Below are 24,705 nucleotides of genomic sequence, written 5' to 3'. Positions count from 1 at the left end.
TGACAGAATTTTCATTTTTGGGTGAAGTAATTATTTAATTAAACATTATAAGGTCAAAGCCATTTTAATTGCTTTGTAATTGTTCACAGCAAGATCTGTGCATTAGTGCTGCACGATAAATCAAAATGAAGTGAGTTTGGAGTAAAAACATGTTATTAAATGTGGTATTTTCATGTGCTTTCAGAAGGAGCAGCTTTTACTGCACAGAGCCGTAGTTCACAGAGAAGCTACGCAAACAGCTGTCATTACCGTGCGATTATATCGTCTGTGATTTATTTATTTATTTTTTCTCCGGCTCCGTGTAGTAAATGCTGCTCCATCTGAAAGCACGTGATGGAGATTTACTACTGATTATAGAACCGGCTTCACTGACGAGATTCGATTAATCGTGCAGCCCTACTGTGCATTTAGAAGATAGATTCATTTTAAAGGGTTAGTTCACCCAAAAATAAAAATTAGTCCATGTTTTAATCACCCTCAAGTCTTCTTTCAGACGAATCCAATCGGAGTCCTGGCTCTTTATAATGACATGATTATAAAGAGTGTTTCTGTTCAGCAGTCCAAAACACGTCAAATAAAGTGCGCGCATCTATAATAAAACGTGCCTCACACGGCTCCGGGGCGTGAATAAAGGTCTACTGTAGCGAATCCATGCGTTTTTGTAAGAAAAATATCCATATTTAAAACGATATAAACAGTTTTGTGTAAGTTCCGCTATCGTACATAGACATAGCACATGTGCGTGTGAGTCTCGCGAAAACCAACGTTTGTCTACAGGAGTAAAGAAAGCAAAGTTTCCTTACTTTAGCAAAGGAAAACCAGTCTCCTCTTGGCTTATATCGAAATCCTCCGACATTTTTCTTTAAAAATCCTCAGTTTGTGCTTTTAATTTGTGCGTTTTGTTTTGTTCTCTCTTTGCGTTCGTCGCTAATCACCGGCGCTTACGCTACGCATACGTCATACTACAGGAGGCCTTTATTCACCCCCCGGAGCTGCGTGAGGCACGTTTATTATGGATGTGCGCACTTTATTTGACTACTTTTGGACTGTTGAACAGAAACAGAGATCAAAATAGGTCACCTATGAGATTTGCTTAGATTCAATGAGAAAAGCCGCTTTTCCACTATCGGGCCGAACGGTTCTCTTTGCTTAACCGTTCCGTTCCGTGCCGATCCGGGCCAGTCAGCACGGATACGGTTTCGTTTTCCACTGCGGGGCTAATAACGGATCTCTTTGGAATTTACAAGTGTACTTGTGATCTTACAAGGATAAATAAATTTGTTTAGTTGTTTCAATAAGTTTTGTATAGTATTTTCTTTACTCTTTAATTCAAAATCTGTCTAAAAAGGGTAATATGTAATGTATTTGAGGTCAGAGATGTGGGAACGCTGAAGAGAGAGAGCGCAAACATTTTACATGTTACGTCGTCATTGCCGTCTGATCAGCCAATATTGTCTTAAATAGCCTGCATAGCCCTTCATCTTCAAAAAAATATATTTTAAAAATTCCTTAAAGTAACTACAAATGAGCATGTAAAAAAAAAAAATCTTTAAAAGATATTCTGTGTGGAGCAGGCCCCCGATCCGAGCAAAGCTTACCTGATGCATCTCTGAATCATTATAAAGCTTGAAAGAGCCAGTTAATATAACTCTGATTGGATTTGTCTGAAAGAAGAAAGTCATATATATGCAGTACCTACGACGCCTCGAGGTTGAGTAAAACATGGGCTAATTTTCATCTTTGGGGGAACTAATCCTTTATTTTATCCCGACTCTGCACGATTATTAGTTGCGCCGATCAGAAGCAGTTTCCGTGGCTCTGTCTCTCCAGATCGAGGAGGAGATGCTGGCCCTGCAGAACGAGCGCTCGGAGCGCATCCGGTCCCTCCTGGAGCGCCAGGCGTCCGAGATCGAGGCCTTCGACTCCGAGAGCCTCCGCCTGGGCTTCAGCAGCCTGGCCCTCACCGGCATCCCCTCCGAGGCCCATCCCAAGCAGGGCTACCACTGGAGCCACGGGGGGCCGCCGGTCTCCCGCAGGGGCCCCAGCAGAGCCGACTCCTCGTCCTCCTCCCACCTCCTGGGGCCCCTGCACCATTCGTCCCGCTCCTCCTCCTCGTCCTCCTCGTCGTCCTCGGCCTCCCATCACAGCCGGCACCAGCTGCCGCAGCACTACCATCACCAGAGCACTCCTCAGCTGTACCGCGAGCGGGAGCGGGAGCGAGAGAAGGAGCGCGAGAAGGAGTGGGGAGGAGCGGCGGCACACCCTCACCTCTTCTCCCACCACCTTCCCTCCCGCTCCTCCTCCCAGTCCCTGGCTCTGCTCCCTCCTGCGCCTCCTCCCGCGCCTCCGCCCGTCTCCTCCGGCCCGCCGGCTCCTCAGGGAGTGTACGGAGGAGGGCTGGTGGTGAGGGGCCCCGGCCTGATGGCCCTGAGGAACAGCCCCCAGCCGCTGCGCAGAACCGCGTCCGGAGGAGGCCCCGGAGGAGCAGGAGGAGGCGCGGACGGAGTGCTCAGCCGGAGCACCTCGGTCACCTCGCACATCTCCAACGGATCGCACCTCTCGTACTCGTAAGGAGCGCGCTTTCCAGCCGAATTCCTCCGAGAGGACATCGCACTCGTCTGTCGCTTTGGTTTTTCCTTGCTCGTCGTTGTTTTTTCGGTAAAAACAAAAAAAAAAAAAGTGTGAAACTGGCTTGGAACATCACCACTGCCTTTAAGACGTCTTAAAGGGATGCTGCGCGACGGGGAGAATTCGTACGTGTTTGCGCGACAGAACGAACACAGAATGTTTATGTCGGTCAGACTTTGAGTACGTTTACATCTGTGGGAGTTGCTCCAATGCATGAGATTAATGTAGTAAATACATTTGTATTCATATGTTATCCAGTCACGTTTGGGCCCGTTAACGCAAACGACGATAAATATAACGATAAGTAAGAGTCCAACACCGCTGTAACAATAACAGAGGAACAGTATCGTTGAATTCAAAACAGAAACTGCATAATAAACAACGTTATCGTCGTAATTATTATTATAATCATCGTTCCTGTTGTGAATGGGCCTTAAGGCTGCCTTTTTTTTTTTTAATCTAATGATAAGTTTTGGAAATCAAGAGTCCACCACTTGAGGAACGATGATATTCAATTCAATTTCAGCCAATCAGAACCCATCCTGCTTTAACGAGCTCAAGCAGTTAACGCGGAAGACGACAAAACGGAATGTTATCGTTATAATTATCGTTCTTATTGTGAACGGGCCTTAAAGCTACCTTCACAAAATCATTGGCTGCATCTGAAATCGCACGTATCCCTACTACATAGTAGACGACAACAGTACGTGAGAAGAGTTACATTCGTACGATATACAACATACTTGTTTTAACGGTCGTTAAGTACTCAGTACCTACTCAGAATAAACGATTTCAGACGCAGCCAAAGGCTTTTAGAGTCAATCTCCCACCAATTGGATCTTTTATTGTGTGTATATAAATATATAAATATATAGTATCTAAAGTGTTGAAGCATTGTGTCCACAGTTTTCTATAGTAATTATGACTATCGACATTTTGATAAAATAACATGTGAACAGAATAGACCTAACATTTAATTGTAGAAATTGGATCTGAGATGCGCGGCGTTCGTTTGATGTCATCACGAAGACGTTTTTCAAATTTCTCCGAGCATCTGGTTGCAAAAGATGTGAACTTTTCTAAAAGAAATGAAGAAATCGGGTCTAGTGTGCGTTATGGTTATTAATACGTGAGTATTAATAATTGTTAACAGTGGGTTTGTTTGTGTGTATGCGTCGTCTGAATGGGATGCGCTCTGGTCGCCACTTTTGTACACAAACACACCAAAAAATAGGACTTATTTGCTGGGATGAGCATCCTTTAACTCAGACTTTAGACAATATAAAAACAGACTTGATTTAATTACAACGGGTTACAATCACTGATCTTTCGTGGAGAGCTGGATCGTGTGTTGTTTTGAGCAGGTAGGGAGCGCTCCTGAAGCTCCAGGACTCTACACAGCTGTGTTTCTGTGCAGATGAAGTGCACAGGAATGAGTGTATATACTGTATATCTGTGCTCTGATCCTGGGACACATTCAGAGATATCCCAGAAGAACACGAGCAACTTGATGAACTCGAGCGAGAAACACCAGCTCTGATATCTCTCTCTCTCTCTCTCTCTCTCTCTGTATAACCTACTACTTTATGCTTGGTTTAAACTGTGCATGCAGATCTTCTAGTGTATGGGACGTGGGCGCAGCGTTCGGAGGGCCGGTGAGATTGTGCCGTTGAATGGACTGACTTGTTTGTGAGAGATGGTGTGATGTTGCTTCATGATTTTAGGACCGTGATCCCATTATAATGTTGAATGTCAGAGCTAATGTTGCAAGGCAGGTCTGGGTCCATGCACGGTGGTAAAGGAGGCTCTCCTGAGGTGTGGAGATGGACGGACTGGGTATGTTTGTGTCGACTGTCAAAAGTGGAGGTTTTGCTGAGAGGACATTTTCAGTACATCTCCAAACATTCATTACTGAAATCAAACCGCTTGTGGTTTGAAGAGAGAAAACACGTGGAAGAAAAATAAACGCGAAGCAATTTAAATGATAATAAATTGATATTAACGTGGATTGGTCTCGTGTTGTGTTTATGATGTTCTTCAAACATTTGGCCCACGACTGGTTCCCAATGGGATTTTCCATAAACTTTTGGATTATCGCAAGAAAATAAGCTCTGTGTTCAACCATGAAATTTACACGTTTGTCCATTAAGATAATCTTCACAAAATAACATAACTTGTGAATTTCGAAGCCTAAATAAAAGCGCCAGAATTTAAAAGCTAACTACAGGATTTACTCTGTATATGAATTTTAATCCACGCTACATGAAGCTTTTCATATAAACTGGAATAAATACAAAGGCCAAACTGAAACTGAAATGAGAGATTAGTAATAAATAGTAAAGTAGTGAATAAATGAAATAATCATAAGGACACGTATTTCTGTACATTTACAGTCACCAGTCTTAACAAATCCGTGAAGAATCTGACGCGCTCCAGTTTAATGCGTTTGTAGTTTGGTCGATTATTTATTTGTTTATTGGACACAGAGTACAGTGTTATGAATATAAATTGAAATAAACTATGTACAGTCTGGAAAAATCGATATAAATAAAGCACAGGCTCAAACTTTGTCTTGATGGTTTTTATAATAAAAAAAACAAACATTTTTTTTGAGTTGATAATTCTAACAAACGTGGAGTGTGTGTGTGTCTGAGTGAGTGTGTGTGTGTGTGCGTGTGTGTGTGTGTGTGTGTGCGTGTGTGTGTGTGTGTGTGTGTGTGTGTGTGTCTGAGTGAGTGTGTGTGTGTGTGTGTGTGTGTGTGTGTGTGTGAGTGTGTGTGTGTGTCTGAGTGTGTGTGTGTGTGTGTGTGTGTGTGTGTGTGTGTGTGTGTCTGAGTGAGTGTGTGTGTGTGTGTGTGTGTGTGTGTGTGTGTGTGTCTGAGTGAGCGAGTGTGTGTGTGTGTCTGAGTGTGTGTGTGCGTCTGTGTGTGTGTGTGTGTGTGTGTGTGTGTGTCTGAGTGAGCGAGTGTGTGTCTGAGTGTGTGTGTGCGCCTGTGTGTGTGTGTGTGTCTGAGTGAGCGAGTGTGTGTGTGTGTGTGTGTGTGTGTGTGTGTGTCTGAGTGAGTGTGTGTGTGTGTGTGTGTGTGTGTGTCTGAGTGAGCGAGTGTGTGTGTCTGAGTGTGTGTGTGTGTGTGTGTGTGTGTGTGTGTGTGTGTGTCTGAGTGAGCGAGTGTGTGTGTGTGTCTGAGTGAGCGAGTGTGTGTGTGTGTGTCTGAGTGAGTGTGTGTGTGTGTGTGTGTGTGTGTCTGAGTGAGCGTGTGAGTGTGTGTGTGTGTGTGTGTGTCTCTTCCACCACCAGTGTGCAGTGTCAGTATTATATATGAATTCACATATATTGAGTTTTGAGTAAACATGTTGTTGGTCACAGTAGTGTAACAGTGAACTTAATATAAATCCAGTTGCAGTTGTTAGTGAAGATTACATTAAAATGTTGCAATGACAAATATTGCATTAAATTAAAAGTTCAAACGTTACAAATAAGTTACAATATTGATATTGTAATACTGGTAGCACTAATATAAAAATTTGATCATATATTTTACAAATAAAGTAACAATTTTGAAAAACGTTGATGGTTGTATTTTTTTGTCTTTTATCTCAGTGTTGTATCAGTGTTTATATCAATGTTGTATAAGGTTTTTTTTAATGCATAATAGTAACCCTAGAATGTGATCAAACAGTTTAAAAGCTGGACTAAGATATATAACTATTTTTTTGACTGCAGAAATATGTTAAGTGCACACATTATCCCACCGGTCACCATGGTGACCATAAAACAATTTTTCACACATTTCCCCAAAAATTCATTATTGATTGTTTCAAAGGGTCATTTTCATATCTGGGAAAAATTTGGGATTAAACGGGTTACCTATTAACCATGTTTTTTGGTTTTATTTGTAGTAAAACCATGGTGAATGTTGGTAAGGGAAATTAAATCCTGTAAGTTCAGAGGGAAAAACAACATAAATCACAGGCAAGTCTAAGTTAGAAGTGTTTTTTTTATACTTATAAATGTCTTCAAAAAAAATCTTAATATGATCTTAAATATGAATAAGCGTAATGCCTCGTTCGGAGCGTCACAGTCGGTGCGTTCTATTTATTTATTAAGCATTTAATTCACATTTTATTTTTGTATTTATTTATTTTTTTTCTGTCAGTTCAGGGAAAATCAGTATAAAGCACAAGCTTTATTACAAGTCTTTTTATAAGTTAGGTTTTTTGGACTGATTTTATTTTCAAATACAGTATGTTATAACATATATTTATTGTATTTGAAAATAAAATCGATGTCAATGCATATGAAATTCAGCAAGAGACAGTATTAAAACGCACATTCTTCAGCTGGTTAACCACCAATAAAAAACTGCAGGCAAATATTAGGATCTTTCCGAAATATTTTTTATATTTTTCTGTGAATGAAGCTCATCGGCGCAGATCGACTCGGTCACGTGACGTCAGTTCCCGCTGTTTTTCTGTCGGCGCACTCTCTGAGAGGAAGCGACGGAAACAGAGGGAGCGCGCATCCCTTTAAGAGCAACTGGGACATAGCGGAGAGGAAAGGAGAGGAGGGGGTAGAAGAAAGAGGAATTAAAAAAGAAAAGGAAGAAAGAGACAGGGAAGGGAGGGAGGAGAGAGAGAGAGAGAGCGATAAAAAAAGAAAGATGACATCCTGTGAATCGAAGCGCCGAGGTGGAGCGGCGGGCTGCGGCCGGGCTCCAGCGTCACTCGCCGGGGTCACCGCTTAAATCTACAGCGAGGCTTCGACAAACACCCGAGAGGCCTATCGCGGGATCGAGGAAAAAAACACTGATTTATCCACAGCAACCTTTAACTTTGGCTCGTTCGAATGCGTCAAGCGCATCACGTCTAACCGTCATTTAACGTCTAAAATGCCTTTTATAATGCATGATGTAAGAGTGTAGAAATAACATGATTGCTTTCGACATTTTAACTCATGCAAATGAATAAATAGCACGGTGTTGCGATGTCTCGGGGTAAAGTTGGACAGGAGCAAAGTGAGCACTAGATAGTGTGTGTTATCGCCTGCTAATCTGAGCCGTTCATTAAACAAGTGATTGGGAGAAGAGTTTAAAAACACGTCTAAAGGATGTCAATGGTGCGTTATTAATCTTCAGGACTGTGTAGTTGATTATAATATTCATCGCAGTGGAACAAAATGGATGCCACTTGGAGCAATTTTCTCTTCCAGGTGAGACTGAACGAGGTGTGTGTGTGTGTGTGTGTGTGTGTTGTCACGGAACATCTGCGTTAGTACATTAAATGCACCCCAGCTGTACCTACAGTGAAGTTTAGAATTCAAACTTAGTACTTTGTGATTGTTCTTTCCCAGACCACACCCTCCCAGACCCCAGTGGAGGGGAGCCTCCAATCAGAGCTGCTGACCTCTCCTCAGACCCCGCCCAACGAGCACATAGCCCCGCCCCCGTCGACAGTGGACACTGCTGCTCTCAATGAGGATCCTGTACCTGGTGAGGGGGGGGGGCATATAGAGCAGCACTGCGTTTAATATCGGCAGCCGTACTTCGTTATGACCTTCGTTAGGGGTTTTTATAAGGCCTGTAGAAATGGGGGCACGGTCAAGAAGGGGAGATTTCTAGAGAGAATCTAAATGTTGTATGATTTATGAATTTCGTGGTTTTTAAAATCCACTAATCAAAGACAGCTGAAAAATTCTTGGCGAGTCCGAAAAGTGTGTACAGGTGCGATCACGTTTACCATCGTTTGTTGAAATCCAGTCTTTTTAATTAGAATCTGCATTATTGGGGATTTTGCGAGTTTGTGTGAAATTTCAGTAAAACTGCCATTTTGACCGACAGAATGCTGCTTGGTTTGAAATTTCACTGAAATTCTTGAAACGTTGTCAAAAAGTGTCTGTAAACGTACCGGGACATTGCAAAATATGCTCGTTCTGATAGAAATCTGTGCGATCCAAGGTGAACACGGGCTTAAAAATACATCACGATAATTTCTGGTATTTATTGCGATGATGATAATTCAGGGAATCTTATGCATCCACTAAGAGACAAAACATTTTTTAGAGAAAAGTATTATTCTTCCTATTTGTTGTGAGCATTACTGAGTACACACGTAATGTAATGACCGTTTAATTCGTACTGGAAGCCAGGGGGCGCTCTTGCGCAGAAACTGCACATGCATCGCAGAAGTAACCGCACTGACGACGCTCCGTTAAATCCCTGATATGGACAAAGGTATCCAGTTATCGCTGAATAAAACGCAGATAGAGAAATTTTAACTGAGGAAACTTGAAGACAATAAACATATGATTGTGACAATATATGCTTTATCTGTGTTCTTCAAGCAATCTTGGGTATTTTTATAAGGATAAAGTATATTTATATGCTAATTGACATAGTCTTTATCACTGTATATAATCATATAAAATAGTATGATTTCTGCCTCATCTGTTCACAAAGTTATTTCAAACACTTGACTGATGTTAATAAGAAAAATCATGTCAATAAATGATATCTTTGTTGGACGACAGGTTTGTAAACAGGCTCATGCAAAACTACATTTATTCAAGGCTCAGACTGAGTTTTGTCGCACTGTACAGTCCTGACCAAACCAGATCCAGATTATAGAAGCAGCTCCTCGTTTAGCGATAAACTCCTCAATTTCACGTCCACCTTCCGCGATATCGCTCCGCACGATCACACACAGAAATATGTCAACAGCTAGACTTTATCGTTATTATCGCAGAAAGACTAATTCTTATCGTGGGGAGAGTTTTCACCGGTATATCGCAAAAGATAAGATATCGCCCATCCCTAGTGAACGATGATTACACGCCCTCATGTCGTTCCAAACCTGGAAGACCTTCAGAACACAAATTAAGATATTATTGATTAAATCCGAGAGCGCTCTGACCCTCCGTAGACAGCAAGCGTCCTACGATCAGTAGGGCTGGGGCGATAAATCGATGCATCGCGATTCGTGGATCATTTCTGAGCTTAGTTTTTAACAGCAGGTGGCGCTCTAGGCTAGTTTGTAATTGCACACTCAAATGCTAAGTGGTCATGTAAGTGGTTAAATGTACTTGCGCCTCAGCTTTTATGACGTGAGAGTAATGTAAACACAACCCACTTCGTTAGCAGAATACAGCTGTTTCTAAAGTAAAACTTCGCTCAGAATCAATTCAAGAGAGAATCGGATAATCTCACAATCGATGCAGAATCATATATCGATTCACAATGCATTGATTTATTTGTCGATTATAGATTCGCATCAAGCGCAGTAAGGACATCGTTAAAACAGTCTGTAACATCAGTCGTTCAATCCTACTGTTATGAAGCTACGAGAATACTTTTTGTGCGCAAAGAAAACAAAAATAACAGCTTTATTCAATGATTTCTTCTCAAAACGTGATCGTAGTAGTCTATGCAGGGTCAGAAAGCATCAAGTTGTGTTCTGAAGATGAACGAAGGTCTTACGGGTTTGGAACGACTCGAGGGTGAGCGCTGCCTTTAACCCTCTCACTGCTGTTGATAACTCTGTGTGGTCTGTCCGTCCCATCAGTGAAGCCGGTGTCCAGACCGGCCCGCGCCGCCCACATCTGCTCCATCTGCAGCAAGCAGTTCAAGAACAGCTACAACCTGCGGCGGCATCAGTCCGTCCACACCGGGATCCGCATGAAGGGGGCGCCGCAGAGCCACGAGGCCAAAGAGAGCGTGGAGCATCAGCCGGCGCCGCTCTCTCTGCTGCACCTCTCCATCCCCCAGACGCTGCCCGCTGCCGACGGCAACCACGCTGCCATGGAGACCGTCACTGCCCTCCCGCCTCCGGCCGCTGCTGTCGTCATGGCAACAGGGGAGCCGGTACAGGTGGGCATCCGTGTGTGTTTTCATGTGGATCACACATGATGATGTGATGTATTGCTGATGAGTAGAAGCAAGCCTCGGCTGTGTTAGTCTGTCAGTTTGAGATATTTGCACACCTATAATAAGTATAATCATTTGAATACACAAATTCAAAAGCTTGGTAGCTGATGTATAAATGGAAATATGTGCCAGCTAGGGTTGGGTATCCTTTGAATTTGATCAATTTCAGTTCCGATTCTTATCGATTCCCAGTTTCGATTCAAAATTAGAAGTAAAACATTTAGATATCAAACCTATTTATTCGATTTCTTTTTGCAAAACATTTAATTGCTGCGGAGTACCATGAACAAAAATCAGCCGGCTGCATAAAAACTGGAGCTGTTTGTGTGCAAAATAGAGCCGCGCGATTCTGGATAAATTGACTTTTTAAATAAATTGAATTTCTGACACTAGTTCATGTTTACTGGTTGTATACAGGAGGTGTAAATAAACCTAAAACACTAAACAAACCAGTGTTTAAACTGACTGTGTCTCTGGTTCTGAACTGCAGGTGAGCGCAGGTTTACAGATACAGTGCTTATATTTTGACTGTTGACCGTCTCCTGGTTTCTTTGCTCCCCTCAGAGGCCAGTAAACCAGAACCCCAACCCTGTGCGCAAGAACCACGCCTGCGAGACCTGCGGCAAAGCCTTCAGGGACGTGTACCATCTGAACCGCCACCGGCTCTCGCACTCGGACGAGAAGCCCTTCTCCTGCCCCATCTGCCAGCAGCGCTTCAAGCGCAAGGACCGCATGAGCCATCACGTGCGCTCGCACCAGGGCGGCGTGGAGAAGCCCTACGTCTGTCCACACTGCGCTAAAGCCTTCTCACGGTGGGCCACACCTCACAGCTCCACACACTGGCCGGAGTGTGAACTAGGGCTGTCAAATAAGAATATGAGTTTCGAATATTCAGCGAATTTTAAAATAAAAATTCACATTCGAATGCATTTGAATTTTAGGTGTGCATCAGGCAGCCTTATCAGTGGCGCATGAAATGCAATGACGATGTGCCGTTGTTGTTTTTTTTAAAGGGGTCATCGGATGCAAAATTCACATGTTGTTTGAACTGAAATGTGTGTTTGTAGTGTGTGCACACATTCACCCTGTAATCCCTATAAATAATATCCCCTTTCTCAACTCAAGCCGTGGGAGGGGCCTGTCACAGAGGCCCCTCCCACGATTGTTGATTGACACTTGTGTTTTAGCACAGACCCGCCCTCATTGAGCTGTAAACAATCCGCCATTGTGTCGATCCGGAGCAGGTGTAGATAAGAATGTCTCCGATTAAGTGATTGAGGTGTTTTGTTGTTGGATGTAATAATGAACATAGCAGTCGTCATTTACTCCCGACATCTGAGCCGCTGAATAGTGGATTAGCTTTGTTTCAGAAGGGAATGTGCCTCCCGATCTGCGTGAATGCGTCTAGAGTTCGCGCGAATCATTCGTGATCCAGCTTCATCTACAGAAGAAGTGAGTATAAGGTTCGTTTATGAGTCTTTGCAAATCACCTTTCCTAATAATGTGCTAGTTAGCAAGTTCTGTGGCTAAAGTAAACAGTCTCATGAGAACAGCTCGTTACCCCACGGAAGAGAGGGGCGGGGTCAGCAGAGCTCATTAGCATTTAAAGGGACATCCCCCGAAACGACTCGCTGTGAACAGAGCTGATTTTGACAGGGTAAAAAGGGTGTTGTTTTACACCACCATTGAAAAATTGAACCAAAGTATGTTATAGACTTTTCATGAAGACCCTAAAGAATCATATCAACTTGTGGAAAATGTGCATCTGATGACCTCTTTAATGTTTTTGTTAGCCGATCCAGCTGAACCCACTAGATGCAGCGATGCTGTGTTGTTCATTCAAAATATTGCAGAAAAAGACATCAATACGGAGAAGATGTTATTTACGTTAAAACTGAAACCAAGGCATTCACACAGAACACATTCATCACATTTTCTAGAGGGACAGCTATCACCGTTGCACTCGCGTCTCACACGAGAGAAGCATGTTTAGAAAGCATGTAAAATTACTGCAAGTTCAACTTTTAAAAAACAAGTCAACTTTATGGCGTCCCCCCCCCCCCCCATCTCACTGCATCTCATGTTTTTAAATGAAAAAAGTACTCTTGTGTGATTGGCTTTCGTTTCTTTGTATTAAACTATGCATACATGATGCCGTTTTGTTATAATTGTTAAAGCAACTTATTTAATTATATTTGGATTATAAACATTATACACTTTCGCAGATAGTCGTGTTATTTTATTGCTTTGAAGGAACGTGCATTAGTAATATTTTGCTGTATGCGCCCTCTTGTGGCCTCAGGAGAGAAGACAAAAGCTTTTTTCCCACTAACTGAAATGGTCTTTTAAATTCAAATATAACTCGAATATTGATAATATTTTGACAGCCCTAATGTGATCACACACTGCTAAACATTAGACTGACGCGTCTCTCGCTCGATCTCACAGGCCTGATCATCTCAACAGTCACGTCCGGCAGGTCCATTCTTCAGAACGACCCTTCAAATGTCCGGTATGGAAGTTTGTTTTGCGTTTGTGTTGCATTTGTATAGTTTACACTGAAAGAAGAGTCTTTTCTTGATTTTAGTGCGTTTTTAAGGTAAGAACAAAACTGGTTTATAAGTGACCCGTGCTGGGAAAATGAGTGTGAATGCGCACAGGCTAATTTTGACCTGCAGGCAAAAAAAAATCTTGCCCTTGTCTAGTGATCCCAATGCTCCAAATAGTAATTAAACATCTAAAAGTATTAGTAGAGGAGTACCTTTTCTCCGAAGCGCCTGCATAAAGACGACACCGACGGCGTGTGATCCCGATATATACACAGCATTACAGTAGGCCGAATAAATTTAAGTTTTCACACAAACATAATCTGTTATATCTTAAGTGAACTTTGGGGAAAAACATCGGATGCGTGACATTTATATTAGATCCGTGCAGTACAGTAAGTATTAATATAGGTCGTCTGTCACATTAATGTTAATCTAACAATAAAAGAAAAAGGGAATCATTCGCTGCACTTGATTGAACTGCTTTTGAAATTTTAACGATCAATTTATTTGTAATGAACGCACTAAAGGGATTTTTACATTTTATTATTTGTTTTTCTTGAATGCTTGTGTAGATGTAAAATGAATAAAGTAATACACTATAAACTTGTTTCTTATATTTGTTCTTTTTTGCATCTGTTCTTATAACAACAAAGATAAAATCAAAAATAGATATATTGTCATTATTAATCTAGTAATGATTATTAAAAAAAGAAGTGGGGGAAAAGATGTAATGTTGCTCAGTGATTTTTCTTTGGAACCTTCGGGAAACTTAATTGACTCCATCGACTTCAGACGGGTGTAGCTCAGTCATTTTTTTTGTCAGATTCAAACAACTCATACATAATTTTGACGGTCTTTTAATGGAGAACATAAAAATAACTCATTTTTTAAATTTGCTCATTGTGACTCTCTTTGCCAGCACAGGTCACAATTAGTTGAACGAACTCAATATCTTCAGTTCTGTGAGCTAAATACATAGTGATTCTGTTTTTAATGTTGCAATATACAAATCTTCTGTTATGTTGTTTTATTTATTTGTGTGGAGAATGCAGTGTAAATGTGTGGCAGGTTAAAGGCGTTATATACCACGGTTAAGCGGTTGTTATATGTGCCCATGCGTGTGTTTGGTGCAGACGTGTGAATCGAGCTTCGCCACACGGGACCGTCTGCGCGCTCACATGATCAGACACGAAGAGAAGGTTCCCTGTCACATCTGTGGCAAACTGCTGTCTGCGGCCTACATCACGGATCACATGAGGGTGCACAACCAATCACAGCATCACTCCTGCCACCTCTGCAACCGCAGTGAGTCTGAGAACACACACCTGTCTGTCTGTCTGTTTACTAGGGATGCAACAATACAGTCAGCCCATGGTTAAATACATAGCTTGGCTTTTTTAGCCACTGTGATTTGTGATTTAAAAAGCAATGTGTGTTTGTGTTTATTTGTACAGTACACTGTAAAAAAAAATTCCGTAAAATTTACGGTAAAAAACCCGCAGCTGTGGTTGCCGGAATTCTACCGTAAAAAATACGGTAGCAACATTAGGTTTTACGGTTTTAACTTAAATTTACAGTTAAATACCGTAATTTCATTAACTGATATAATGTTAATATACCAACCTATTGAAGTACTGAAATCTGTTTTGTACCTTTTGTAATACACTGATAACCAACAAATGCAGGTGATGAGAGTCACATGATGAACCAAAGCCCATCACAAGCAGCTTTTAATTAATAACGTATATAGAAGGTGCACAGTGTCATTCACACAAACACTAAACACCATCATGTGAAATATGCACTAAACATTAATTTAACAACATTAGATGTAACATACAACCCTAATAAACACAACTGATAAGAAAAAACTAAGAAGAAACATAGTTATTTCAAAGAAAAAACATCCAATTCAAACAAAATTTGAAATGCAACGCAGGGAATTCTGGCAACGTCAATTTACAGTTTTTCCCTGTAAATTTAAAACTTCCAAAAACGGTATTTCACCATAAAATTGTCTGAAATGTCTATTACAGATTTACAGAAATGCCTATTACAGGGGAACTTACCGTTAACCATTTAACAGGTTTTTACTGTAGCATTTTCAGTTTTTTACCGTTAAAATCACGGTCATTTTTTACAGTGTAGTTAACATTTGAAGTGGATCAAAAAAGTTCATCAAAGTTTTCCAAGGTTTTGATCCACTTCAAATGTTGACTAGTGTGTATTTGTGTGTGTGTGTATGTATATATATTAGGGATGCACTGATAGGAATTTTTTTTTTGCCGATACCGATTTTAACAAACAACTACTGGCTGATTCCGATATTGGTCAGTTGCATAAAGCAGGGCTTAAAAACTGTAAAATTAAAAATTTTAATAGACTGGTTCTCTCCAGGCAGAATCAGTATTTGAACATATCTGTTCCTGCTAGGGGTATGCGATTAAAGATAAAAAAAAAGATATCTCAATATTTTCTGGGATTTTTTTCGATAGCGATAATTAGACGATATTTTGAGTGTGTTATTGTGCTGATATCTTAATTAAGGACTACCGTGGACAGCTGACTCCTGAAGTGTTTGATGTTTTTCATATTCTGTGTGGTGGTCAGTTCACAGCAGTGATAGAAATGAATTTTAATTTAACAAGTTTAAATTGATTTTTACCTTTTATGGGCATTTTTAATTTTATAAAGCCTTTTTTTTTTTTTTTTTCTAAAAGTGTGCATCACCTTTTGAGTCAAATTCTTACATTTATTCAGTCAATTAGTATAATAAGACATTTGGGCTGTTACCAACAAATGAAATCAGTATCAACAAAATTCATCTTTGCACTGCAGAGGAAACACAGAAGCTGCGTCTGAAGTGGAACAGATATATTTACCCACTGTTCAATGCAGCTCTGAGGGACATGGCATGCTTTAACCTGCAGTTACAAATGAATAAATCATGTTTTGATACAGAAAACGTTTAATACTGATATTAGAAATTATTTAAAAAATAAAAAGAATACTTTAAATGTGAAAATAAAACCTCCAGCAGGTGGCATCAAATCACTGTTACTAAGTGAGTCATTGCGACTGAACCGAATCATTTAAACGGGTGATTCATTCAGGAACGAATCTCCGTCATGTTGCTCAGAGACGCAAAACAGTGCTGTGGCTGTGTTTGGAGTTATTTTTGTTAATGAAATAGAGCAAAATGGCAATATGGTGTCTAAAATGTCAATACATGTCAATAAATGTCAAATCGCACATCGTATTATTATTACTGATATAGCCTATGTGAAGGTTGATGTTACGTATTAAATCTGTTAATGAAACAAAATATATTTCGTGTGGAGGCCTATTCCTTTTTTATGTAGCCTATTTTATTCTGTTTTGTCCGTTCACAGACGCAAACTGACGGATATTGGTTAATCGCCTATGATGAATTTACAGCTGAACGCGGTCATTTCACATATATATTGTACAGATTTTATTTTGTTTAGGCAGGTATTTAATTATCCTGCCCAGAGAAAACCATTGGTTTTTGCAACAGACATGCAACTCATTGTCTCCATGCAGTTAATTAATAAACCATCGGTTTCGGCACTTTTCATGCTGTTTCTGATATGCCGATGGCTCTAAATTATTCAAAAATCGGCTGATTCGTCGGTGCATCCCTAAAATAATATATAAATATATATATATACAGAAGTAATATAACTTATGATGCTCCATCCTAATACAGACAAAGGCTTCCAGCTATCGCTGTAACTGAATAAATAGAACATAGAAATGTTTTGAATGATGAAACATGAAGACAATAAACACTTCAAGCCAACTTGGGTATTTTCAGAATAATTAAGTATATTTGTAAGCCATTTCTGATCAACATAGCCTTTACTACATTATAGAATATATTTTATGCCTCATTCCATGATAAGAAGCCGCATCAGATCAGAAAATTAAGTTATTTTGAACACTCACTGATGTTGTGGACACACAGAGCCAGCTCGGAGAGAAATATGAAGCTGATGATACACGGGGAAACTTTTTAAGCTATTTTGTCAGCCAACTTTTTTTGAGCAACGTTGTTTGGACACTTTCCCACTGAGAACGGGTAATAAACTTCTATCTGGATACTTTAGTCAAGTCACCTTTATACAGCGCTTTTAACAATACAGAGTGTGTCAAAGCAGCTTTACAGTATTCAATAGGAAACTAGTGTGTCAGTAATGCAGAAGGACAAGTAAACTCTCAATTTTCAGTTGAAGGCAGTTCATTATTGAATTCAGTGAAGGCATCGTCCAGCTCAGCTCAGTTCTAATAGTATCTGTGCGATCAAGTCCACGATTACACTGGAATTTATGAATGTCCCCAACTAATCAAGCTAATAATGCTAAGAAAAATTTGCTTGTATGTTTTGAAGCTATATTTACTTTTAATTCTTAACAATAATTAATTATATATTAATTAACAATTATTTAAAAAAGTAACCTGCTTATATAATCTAATAAAAATGCACAAAATAAATTGATATAATCGTGATATTGAATTGAATCGTTGACATGATAATCATAATCGAATTGAATCTAGAAACCAGTGCGGATTCACACCCCCACTGTCTATCCATCTATCCATCTATCCATCTATCCATCTATTCATCTGTCTATCATCTGTCTATCTATCTATCTATCTATCTATCTATCTATCTATCTATCTATCTATCTATCTATCTATCCATCTATCCATCTATCTATCATCTGTCTATCATCTGTCTATCTATCTATCTATCTATCTATCTATCCATCTGTCTATCATCTATCTATCTATCTATCTGCCTGTCTATCATCTGTCTATCTATCTATCATCTGTCTATCATCTATCTATCTATCATCTGTGTATCATCTATCTATCTATCTATCATCTGTCTATCATCATCTATCTATCTATCTATCATCTGTCTATCATCTGTCTATCTATCTATCTATCTATCTATCTATCTATCATCTGTCTATCATCTATCTATCTATCATCTGTCTATCATCTATCTATCATCTGTCTATCTGTGTATCATCTATCTATCTATCTATCTATCTATCATCTGTCTATCATCTGTGTATCTATCATCTATCTGTCTATCTATCTATCTATCTATCATCTATCTGTCTATCTATCTGTCTATCTATCATCTGTCTATCATCTATCTATCTATCATCTGTCTATCATCTATCTATCTATCATCTGTCTATCATCTATCTATCATCTATCTATCTATCATCTGTCTATCTATCTATCTATCATCTGTCTATCATCTATCTGTCTATCATCTGTCTATCTATCATCTGTCTATCATCTATCTATCTATCATCTGTCTATCATCTATCTATCTATCATCTGTCTATCATCTATCTATCATCTGTCTATCTGTCTATCATCTATCTATCTATCATCTGTCTATCATCTATCATCTATCTGTCTATCATCTATCTATCATCTGTCTATCATCTATCATCTGTCTATCTGTCTATCTATCATCTGTCTATCATCTATCTATCTATGTATCTATCTATCTATCATCTGTCTATCTGTCTATCATCTGTCTATCTGTCTATCATCTATCTATCTATCTATCATCTGTCTATCATCTATCTATCATCTGTCTATCTGTCTATCTATCATCTGTCTATCTGTCTATCATCTATCTATCATCTGTCTATCATCTGTCTATCTGTCTATCTATCATCTGTCTATCTGTCTATCATCTATCTATCTATGTATCTATCATCTATCTGTCTATCATCTATCATCTGTTTATCTGTCTATCATCTATCTATCTATGTATCTGTCTATCTATCTATCTATCATCTGTCTATCTGTCTATCATCTATCTATCTATCTGTCTATCTGTCTATCTATCATCTGTCTATCATCTATCTGTCTATCATCTATCTATCATCTGTCTATCTGTCTATCTATCATCTGTCTATCTGTCTATCATCTATCTATCTATCATCTGTCTATCATCTATCTATCATCTGTCTATCTGTCTATCTATCATCTGTCTATCTGTCTATCATCTATCTATCTATGTATCTATCATCTATCTGTCTATCATCTATCTATCATCTGTCTATCTGTCTATCATCTATCTATCTATGTATCTGTCTATCTATCTATCTATCATCTGTCTATCATCTATCATCTATCTGTCTATCTATCTATCATCTGTCTATCTATCTGTCTATCATCTATCTATCATCTGTCTATCTGTCATCTATCTATCTATCTGTCTATCATCTATCTATCTATCATCTGTCTATCATCTATCTATCATCTGTCTATCTGTCTATCATCTATCTATCTATGTATCTATCATCTATCTGTCTATCATCTATCTATCATCTGTTTATCTGTCTATCATCTATCTATCTATGTATCTGTCTATCTATCTATCTATCATCTGTCTATCTGTCTATCATCTGTCTATCTCTTTGTCTTTATTTATCTGTCTGTATCTGTTTGTCTGTTGATGATTGAGGTTGTTGTGGTCTTGTTCAATCTGCTGTGATGTAGTATTTCAACAAACCTCTGTAATTGCATAAACAAAAACTCATGTAAATGACTTACACTCTGTCTGCTGTAATTATCATTAACGAGTCATTCTGCGGTGATGTCAGTGATCAGCCAATGAAATGCTCCGCAGGTTTCACCACGCTGACGTACCTGCGGGTTCACGCGCAGAAGCACCACGGGCAGGAGTGGAAGGAGAGCGGCTCGGGCCCCGGGGCCGTGCTCGTCTGCCAGCTGTGCGGCGTTCACTGCAAGACCCCCACGCAGCTGCAGGGCCACATGGGGACCCACAACCCCCCCACCAGCGATCCGGGCCCCGGCGGCCCCAGCAGCAGCGAGAGCAGCACCGTCACGCTCTGCAGCATGGTGTCGGCCCCCGCGGTGTTCATGAGCGGGAACACGGTGGTGGATCTGCTGGTGACCGACTGCTCCAGCATCATCCCGCAGCCGCAGAGCTAGCAGAGCAGGCTACACTCACACGCATGACACAAACAGCCATCATACTACACTAAACACGCCAAGGACAAACTGTGAAAACAGGCATTCTGAGCGGAAGTCCTTCAGTTTATGACATGCACACCAGTGTTGGGCAGTAACTAGTTGCAGTAATAATATTACTTTTTGCAGAAACTAGTAACTGTTTACTAATAAGATTTCAGTAATAATATTACAGTTACTATCCTTAAAGGTGCAGTAGGAGATCTTGGAAAATGCTAACTTGAGCCTGACGTCCCACCCTCCCTGCAATCTCCGTCTAAAGCCACGCCCCCTGAACGCACGTACGCTCACAGACCAGAACACCAGAGACAACATTACTACAATAGGCTACATCAGCGCTCCCCGATTCCAGTCCCAAATAGTGTTTATTTACAGAGGTATATTTATGTCACACTTCTCTAGTACGTTTCGTCTGTGTGTGAAGACGCTGCGCAGCGCAATCTTTCTCCTGCTCCGGGAGCAAAGAACACTGTGTAGGACCGAGTGTTTTGATTGGACGGAAATTTCTTGGTCCCACGCCTTCCACAAAATATATATATAAATACATTTAGACCACTTAACCTAATGATTGCTATCGGGAAGTGAAAAGACTTTGGACCTATTGCACCTTTAAAACAGCTCGTTACTTAGTTCCTATCGATGCCTCAAGCCCTACTGATTAAAGTCCAACAATCCAAGAATTCCCAGATTTATTTTCATACTTTTCACAACTTGCACAGACACATGAAGTCACCAGTGCAGCAGGCATATGGAATATGAAAAAGCTTGCGTTCAGCAGATGGAAATATTGCTGTTATTACAGTGAGTGTGTCGGGAGATGCTTTACTCTGGCGTTACACGGCTTGCTCTCAACTCAAGAAAACCTTTTTAGAGACTGAAACATTTTCTTATGAACTTATGTCATTTCTTTTGATAAAATACATTATGGTATATAATCATACACGAGTATAACAGAGAAATTATAGCTATAATTAGCTTCAAGCTGCACATGACAATTAATGAGATTAATACAACACGTACTTACTTAAACGTTACTATTAACCACCACTGAGTGTTTGTAATCACTTCTGACTGTGATCCGATGTGGATTTGGTCAAATGATGAGGCAGAAATATATATTTTAAAATCATTTTATGGGGAAGATATGCAACTTCTGTGGAATGTGAAAGAAAGTTATGTAACTAATTACAGCTGCCAGAAAATAAGTAAGAATATTACTTTTGGAAGGAGTAACTAGTAATTATTTGAGTAACGAGCCCAACACTGATGCACACACACACTGTAGCATGATATGTTTTGAAGAACACCTCTCAGTGATGCTTCACGTGTGCGGCGTCCCGCTCGGCTCCACGAGAAGAATCAGGGCATACGCTGCGACAGACGCTTACAGGGCAGTGTTTCTTAGTTTCAGTGCGCGGTTCTCCCAAAAACATCATTCACTCCCCTTCGTTCAGATTGTTGTCACAAATGGAGCTTTTTTCCTTTTTGGAGTTTGACTTTCTTAGGTTTCTCGTTCATTTTCGTTGCATGAGCAGCTCAGACATTCTGCTAAATTGTCCTACAGAACAAAGAAAATCTTATGGGTGAGTAAATGAAGGGTGAGATATTGCTTTAACGCTTTTAGGACAAAATAGCCACCGTTTCTCTTCTTCTTCTGCTCTGTTTTCATGGCCGCGGGACTCTGATGATACTGTGATTGTGTATTGCTACTGTATTTCCTCTGATTTCCACTTTGTTTGCCAGTCCTCCTCTGGCCTTATGATCCATTCATAATCGCTCCGGTGACGAAAGACACAAGCAGAGCGAGCTGAAGGGTGAACACGACAGGTTGCATTAGATGAAACACAGACGTTAAGGGAGGATTTATTAACTAACGTTCTTCTGCGAAAAGAATTACGGATGCACAGACCGTATGTGACAGATGCTGTGTGAAGCTGCCGTGTCCAGCTCATATTTCACCGTAAAATCAAGAGACTCCTGTTTTTAGCTCCAGGGAGGCTTCTGTCATTGTGACATTGTTTTATTAAATTTACGCACCTCGATTCTCATTACCCTTGTTCAAAAAACAATTCCTTAGGTCCAAAATGTGAAAAAATAATGTATTTAAATATTTATACGCAACTGTTCAAAGGTTTGGGGTTAGTAAGATTTTTCACAGGAAAAACTGTGAAATATTATTACAGTTTAAAACAGCTGTTTTCTATGTGAATATGTGTTAAACTGTAATTTATTTCTGTGATGCAGCTGTATTTTCAGCATCATTACTGCAGTCTTCAGCGTCACATGATCTTCAGAAATCATTCTAATATGCTGATTTGCTGCTCAGAAAACATAATTATCAATGTTGAAAACCAATATTTTTGTGTAAAATGTGATGCATTTTATTTTTCAAGATTCACAGATGAATAGAAAGCTCAAAAGAACAGCATTTAGTCGAAATAGAAATCATTATTAATGCCTTTTCTGTCACCTTTGATCAGTTTAATGTGTTGTTTCTGAACAAAAGTATTAATTTCATCTTACTGACCCTAAACTCGTGTACAGTAGTGTACGGTGCTTCTGCACTGCCTTTAATTTATGCTGATTAAAACTGAACAAAAGCAGTAGATTCAGTCGTGTCTCTGCAGTACTGGCCAAATAATGCAACTCTGAATCCGGGTCCGTTTATCCAAACATTGAACAGGTGCACATGGAAGCTGGCCTCACTGCTGAGCAAACCCAGACATGCCTAGATTTCTCTTACAGGACTGTCCCAAAGAGTCGGGCTGTGATTGACCTCAGACAGGGCTGAAACGATGTTCGAAGTAGTTTAAATGTTGTTTTTCTGAGCAGAGGAAAGCAAGAGCTGTTGTTACTGCTTCCACTAAGACTCTTTTGTAGAAGATTGTGTTTTCTTTAGTTTTTTTCTGTTGTGAATGTGTGAACGGTGTGTTTAAAGAAGGGCTGAATCACAAGCAAATCTAGCTCAAGGTTTAAAAGTGAAGTTTTGTTCTGGAGTGATTGCTTTGATCGGTTTAGTGTTGGTACTGTATATCTGCTTACTCACAAGCTTCATTTTAATATGAGATTTGTTCTTCCTGTGTAGAAACGTAGTTGTTATAAGCTTCGGATCCTATCTAGGTTCTTTCTTTTAATTTAGCATTAAGCTGAAATAATAATACCTCCGATCTCTGTACAGCTCTGGCAATGCATCTCAATGCCTTACTGTATCTACCGCATTTAATTCGTCAAACACTACAACTATTTTAAATTATAGTCGATGAACCAGTAAAAAAAGGAAAGTAAAATAATAACGGGATGTATTTATATTTATATTTTTATATTTCTTAGCAGTATGCATGTCTATAAACAGAGCAAAACAAAATGTTGATGCTTACCATGATCATGGATATTATGTTATTATTTTGTAGATGATGTAGATCATGTTATCATTTTGTAATTTTGACTATTAAAAGGAAATGGAGTAAAGGTGACGTGTGTGTGTTTGATCCAGAGACTCCGGCGCTTGCAGATGAATCCAGACGGATCTCGGTGTTTGAGCCCCATGGGTTCAGAGGAGTTATGATTCATCTCTGCAGCGATTCAAGCCATAAATGACGGTCATTATTCCGAGGAAGCATTGATATTCTGCAGAAGGCTTTGGCCTGATAACCATAACCTTGCGCTGTTAAATCAGGCTGTATTTTGGGCTCAAATCTTGCACTAATGTTGAATATTAAGCATTAAAAATGATTTTTGTTTTTTTTACGGTATGCATACTGAATTGCAGTTGGTTGCATGTGTTGCATACTAAACTGTGATTGGCCTTGGCTTCCCTGCATTTACAGCCACTTTCTGATTGCCTTTTCATCCATATTGAATTTGCTGTAATTTCTATATTTTAGTTTTTCTAAAAGCTTCATAGAAATAATCCTTTAAATTCATTTGGTTTTCAAGTGTAGAATTTGTATGTTATTGTGTTGTAAGACATGGCTGTTCTCAATATTATCATTGCAACACAATTGTGTTTGGATTGTATTCAAGGATTTTAATTCAGAATCAATTATTTATGTTCTATTATATGCATTCAGATTTATAGCAAGGGTTTTGAAAGAGACTTAACATTTTACATTTGCCAGATTTTATTTTTGATGTTCAAAGTCTAAAAGTAATTTGGCATTTGTGTAATAATAATAATTCTTTAATAACACATTGCTGTCAATAATATTCCCATCAAACATTTTATAGAGATTTTTCTGAACAATGAGAATTTCATTTCGGAAACAATTTCATAGCAACCCATGATTTTCCTATTTTAGACTTTTAAAACTTTTTTTTTTTTTTTAACTCATTTTATATTTGAGTGTGAATTTCTATTCTATTTTTTTTTTCATAACACGCCCTCATGACCATAATTTCTTACATTTGAAAAAGATTGAAACTAATTTCATATTCGAGCGTGCATTTCTATTTATTTAGTTTTTCGCACCGCGTGCTGTCAGTATTGCAGCGATCACTACAAGCAGAGCTTTCCAATAGAGCTCGATGTTTGGACAGCTCAGCTTTGAGTTTCAATT

At 39.5% G+C, this 24,705-nt stretch overlaps 3 protein-coding genes across 3 annotated transcripts in view; all 3 read left to right on the top strand.

The window, feature by feature from the left end:
• Positions 1-5,327, top strand: part of taok2b (TAO kinase 2b) — a 31,431-nt gene extending 26,104 nt beyond the window's left edge. Inside the window, exon 19 of the mRNA XM_058793115.1 lies at positions 1,831-5,327. Within this exon, the coding sequence (XP_058649098.1) occupies positions 1,831-2,571 (741 nt within the window). The 3' untranslated portion in view covers positions 2,572-5,327. The remainder of the gene's footprint in view (positions 1-1,830) is intronic.
• Positions 5,328-6,733: 1,406 nt separating this feature from the next.
• Positions 6,734-23,617, top strand: mazb (MYC-associated zinc finger protein b (purine-binding transcription factor)). Its single transcript, XM_058793550.1, has 7 exons — positions 6,734-7,837; positions 7,979-8,117; positions 10,186-10,490; positions 11,112-11,359; positions 12,996-13,059; positions 14,230-14,401; positions 19,785-23,617. Exons 1-7 carry the CDS (start codon positions 7,805-7,807, stop codon positions 20,108-20,110), a joined length of 1,287 nt encoding a protein of 428 aa, XP_058649533.1. The 5' UTR covers positions 6,734-7,804; the 3' UTR covers positions 20,111-23,617.
• Positions 23,618-23,742: 125 nt separating this feature from the next.
• The window catches only part of tlcd3bb (TLC domain containing 3Bb), an 11,732-nt gene continuing 10,769 nt past the window's right edge, over positions 23,743-24,705 (top strand). The window contains 1 exon segment of the mRNA XM_058793549.1: positions 23,743-24,705. This exon segment is cut by the window's right edge and continues 957 nt beyond it. The gene's annotated coding sequence lies outside the window, so the exon portion shown is untranslated.

This window comes from Onychostoma macrolepis, chromosome 12, assembly GCF_012432095.1.
Source record: "Onychostoma macrolepis isolate SWU-2019 chromosome 12, ASM1243209v1, whole genome shotgun sequence".
NCBI classification, from domain to species: domain Eukaryota; kingdom Metazoa; phylum Chordata; class Actinopteri; order Cypriniformes; family Cyprinidae; genus Onychostoma; species Onychostoma macrolepis.
Note: the sequence above shows the minus strand (reverse complement) of the source record. Positions and strands in the feature narration are given on the sequence as shown.

Coding starts and splice junctions, on each gene's coding strand:
- mazb (XM_058793550.1), top strand. CDS start 7,805: ATGGATGCCACTTGGAGCAATTTTCTCTTCCAG. Junction 8,118..10,185: donor CAATGAGGATCCTGTACCTG/GTGAGGGGGGGG, acceptor CCGTCCCATCAG/TGAAGCCGGTGTCCAGACCG. Junction 11,360..12,995: donor TGCGCTAAAGCCTTCTCACG/GTGGGCCACACC, acceptor TCGATCTCACAG/GCCTGATCATCTCAACAGTC.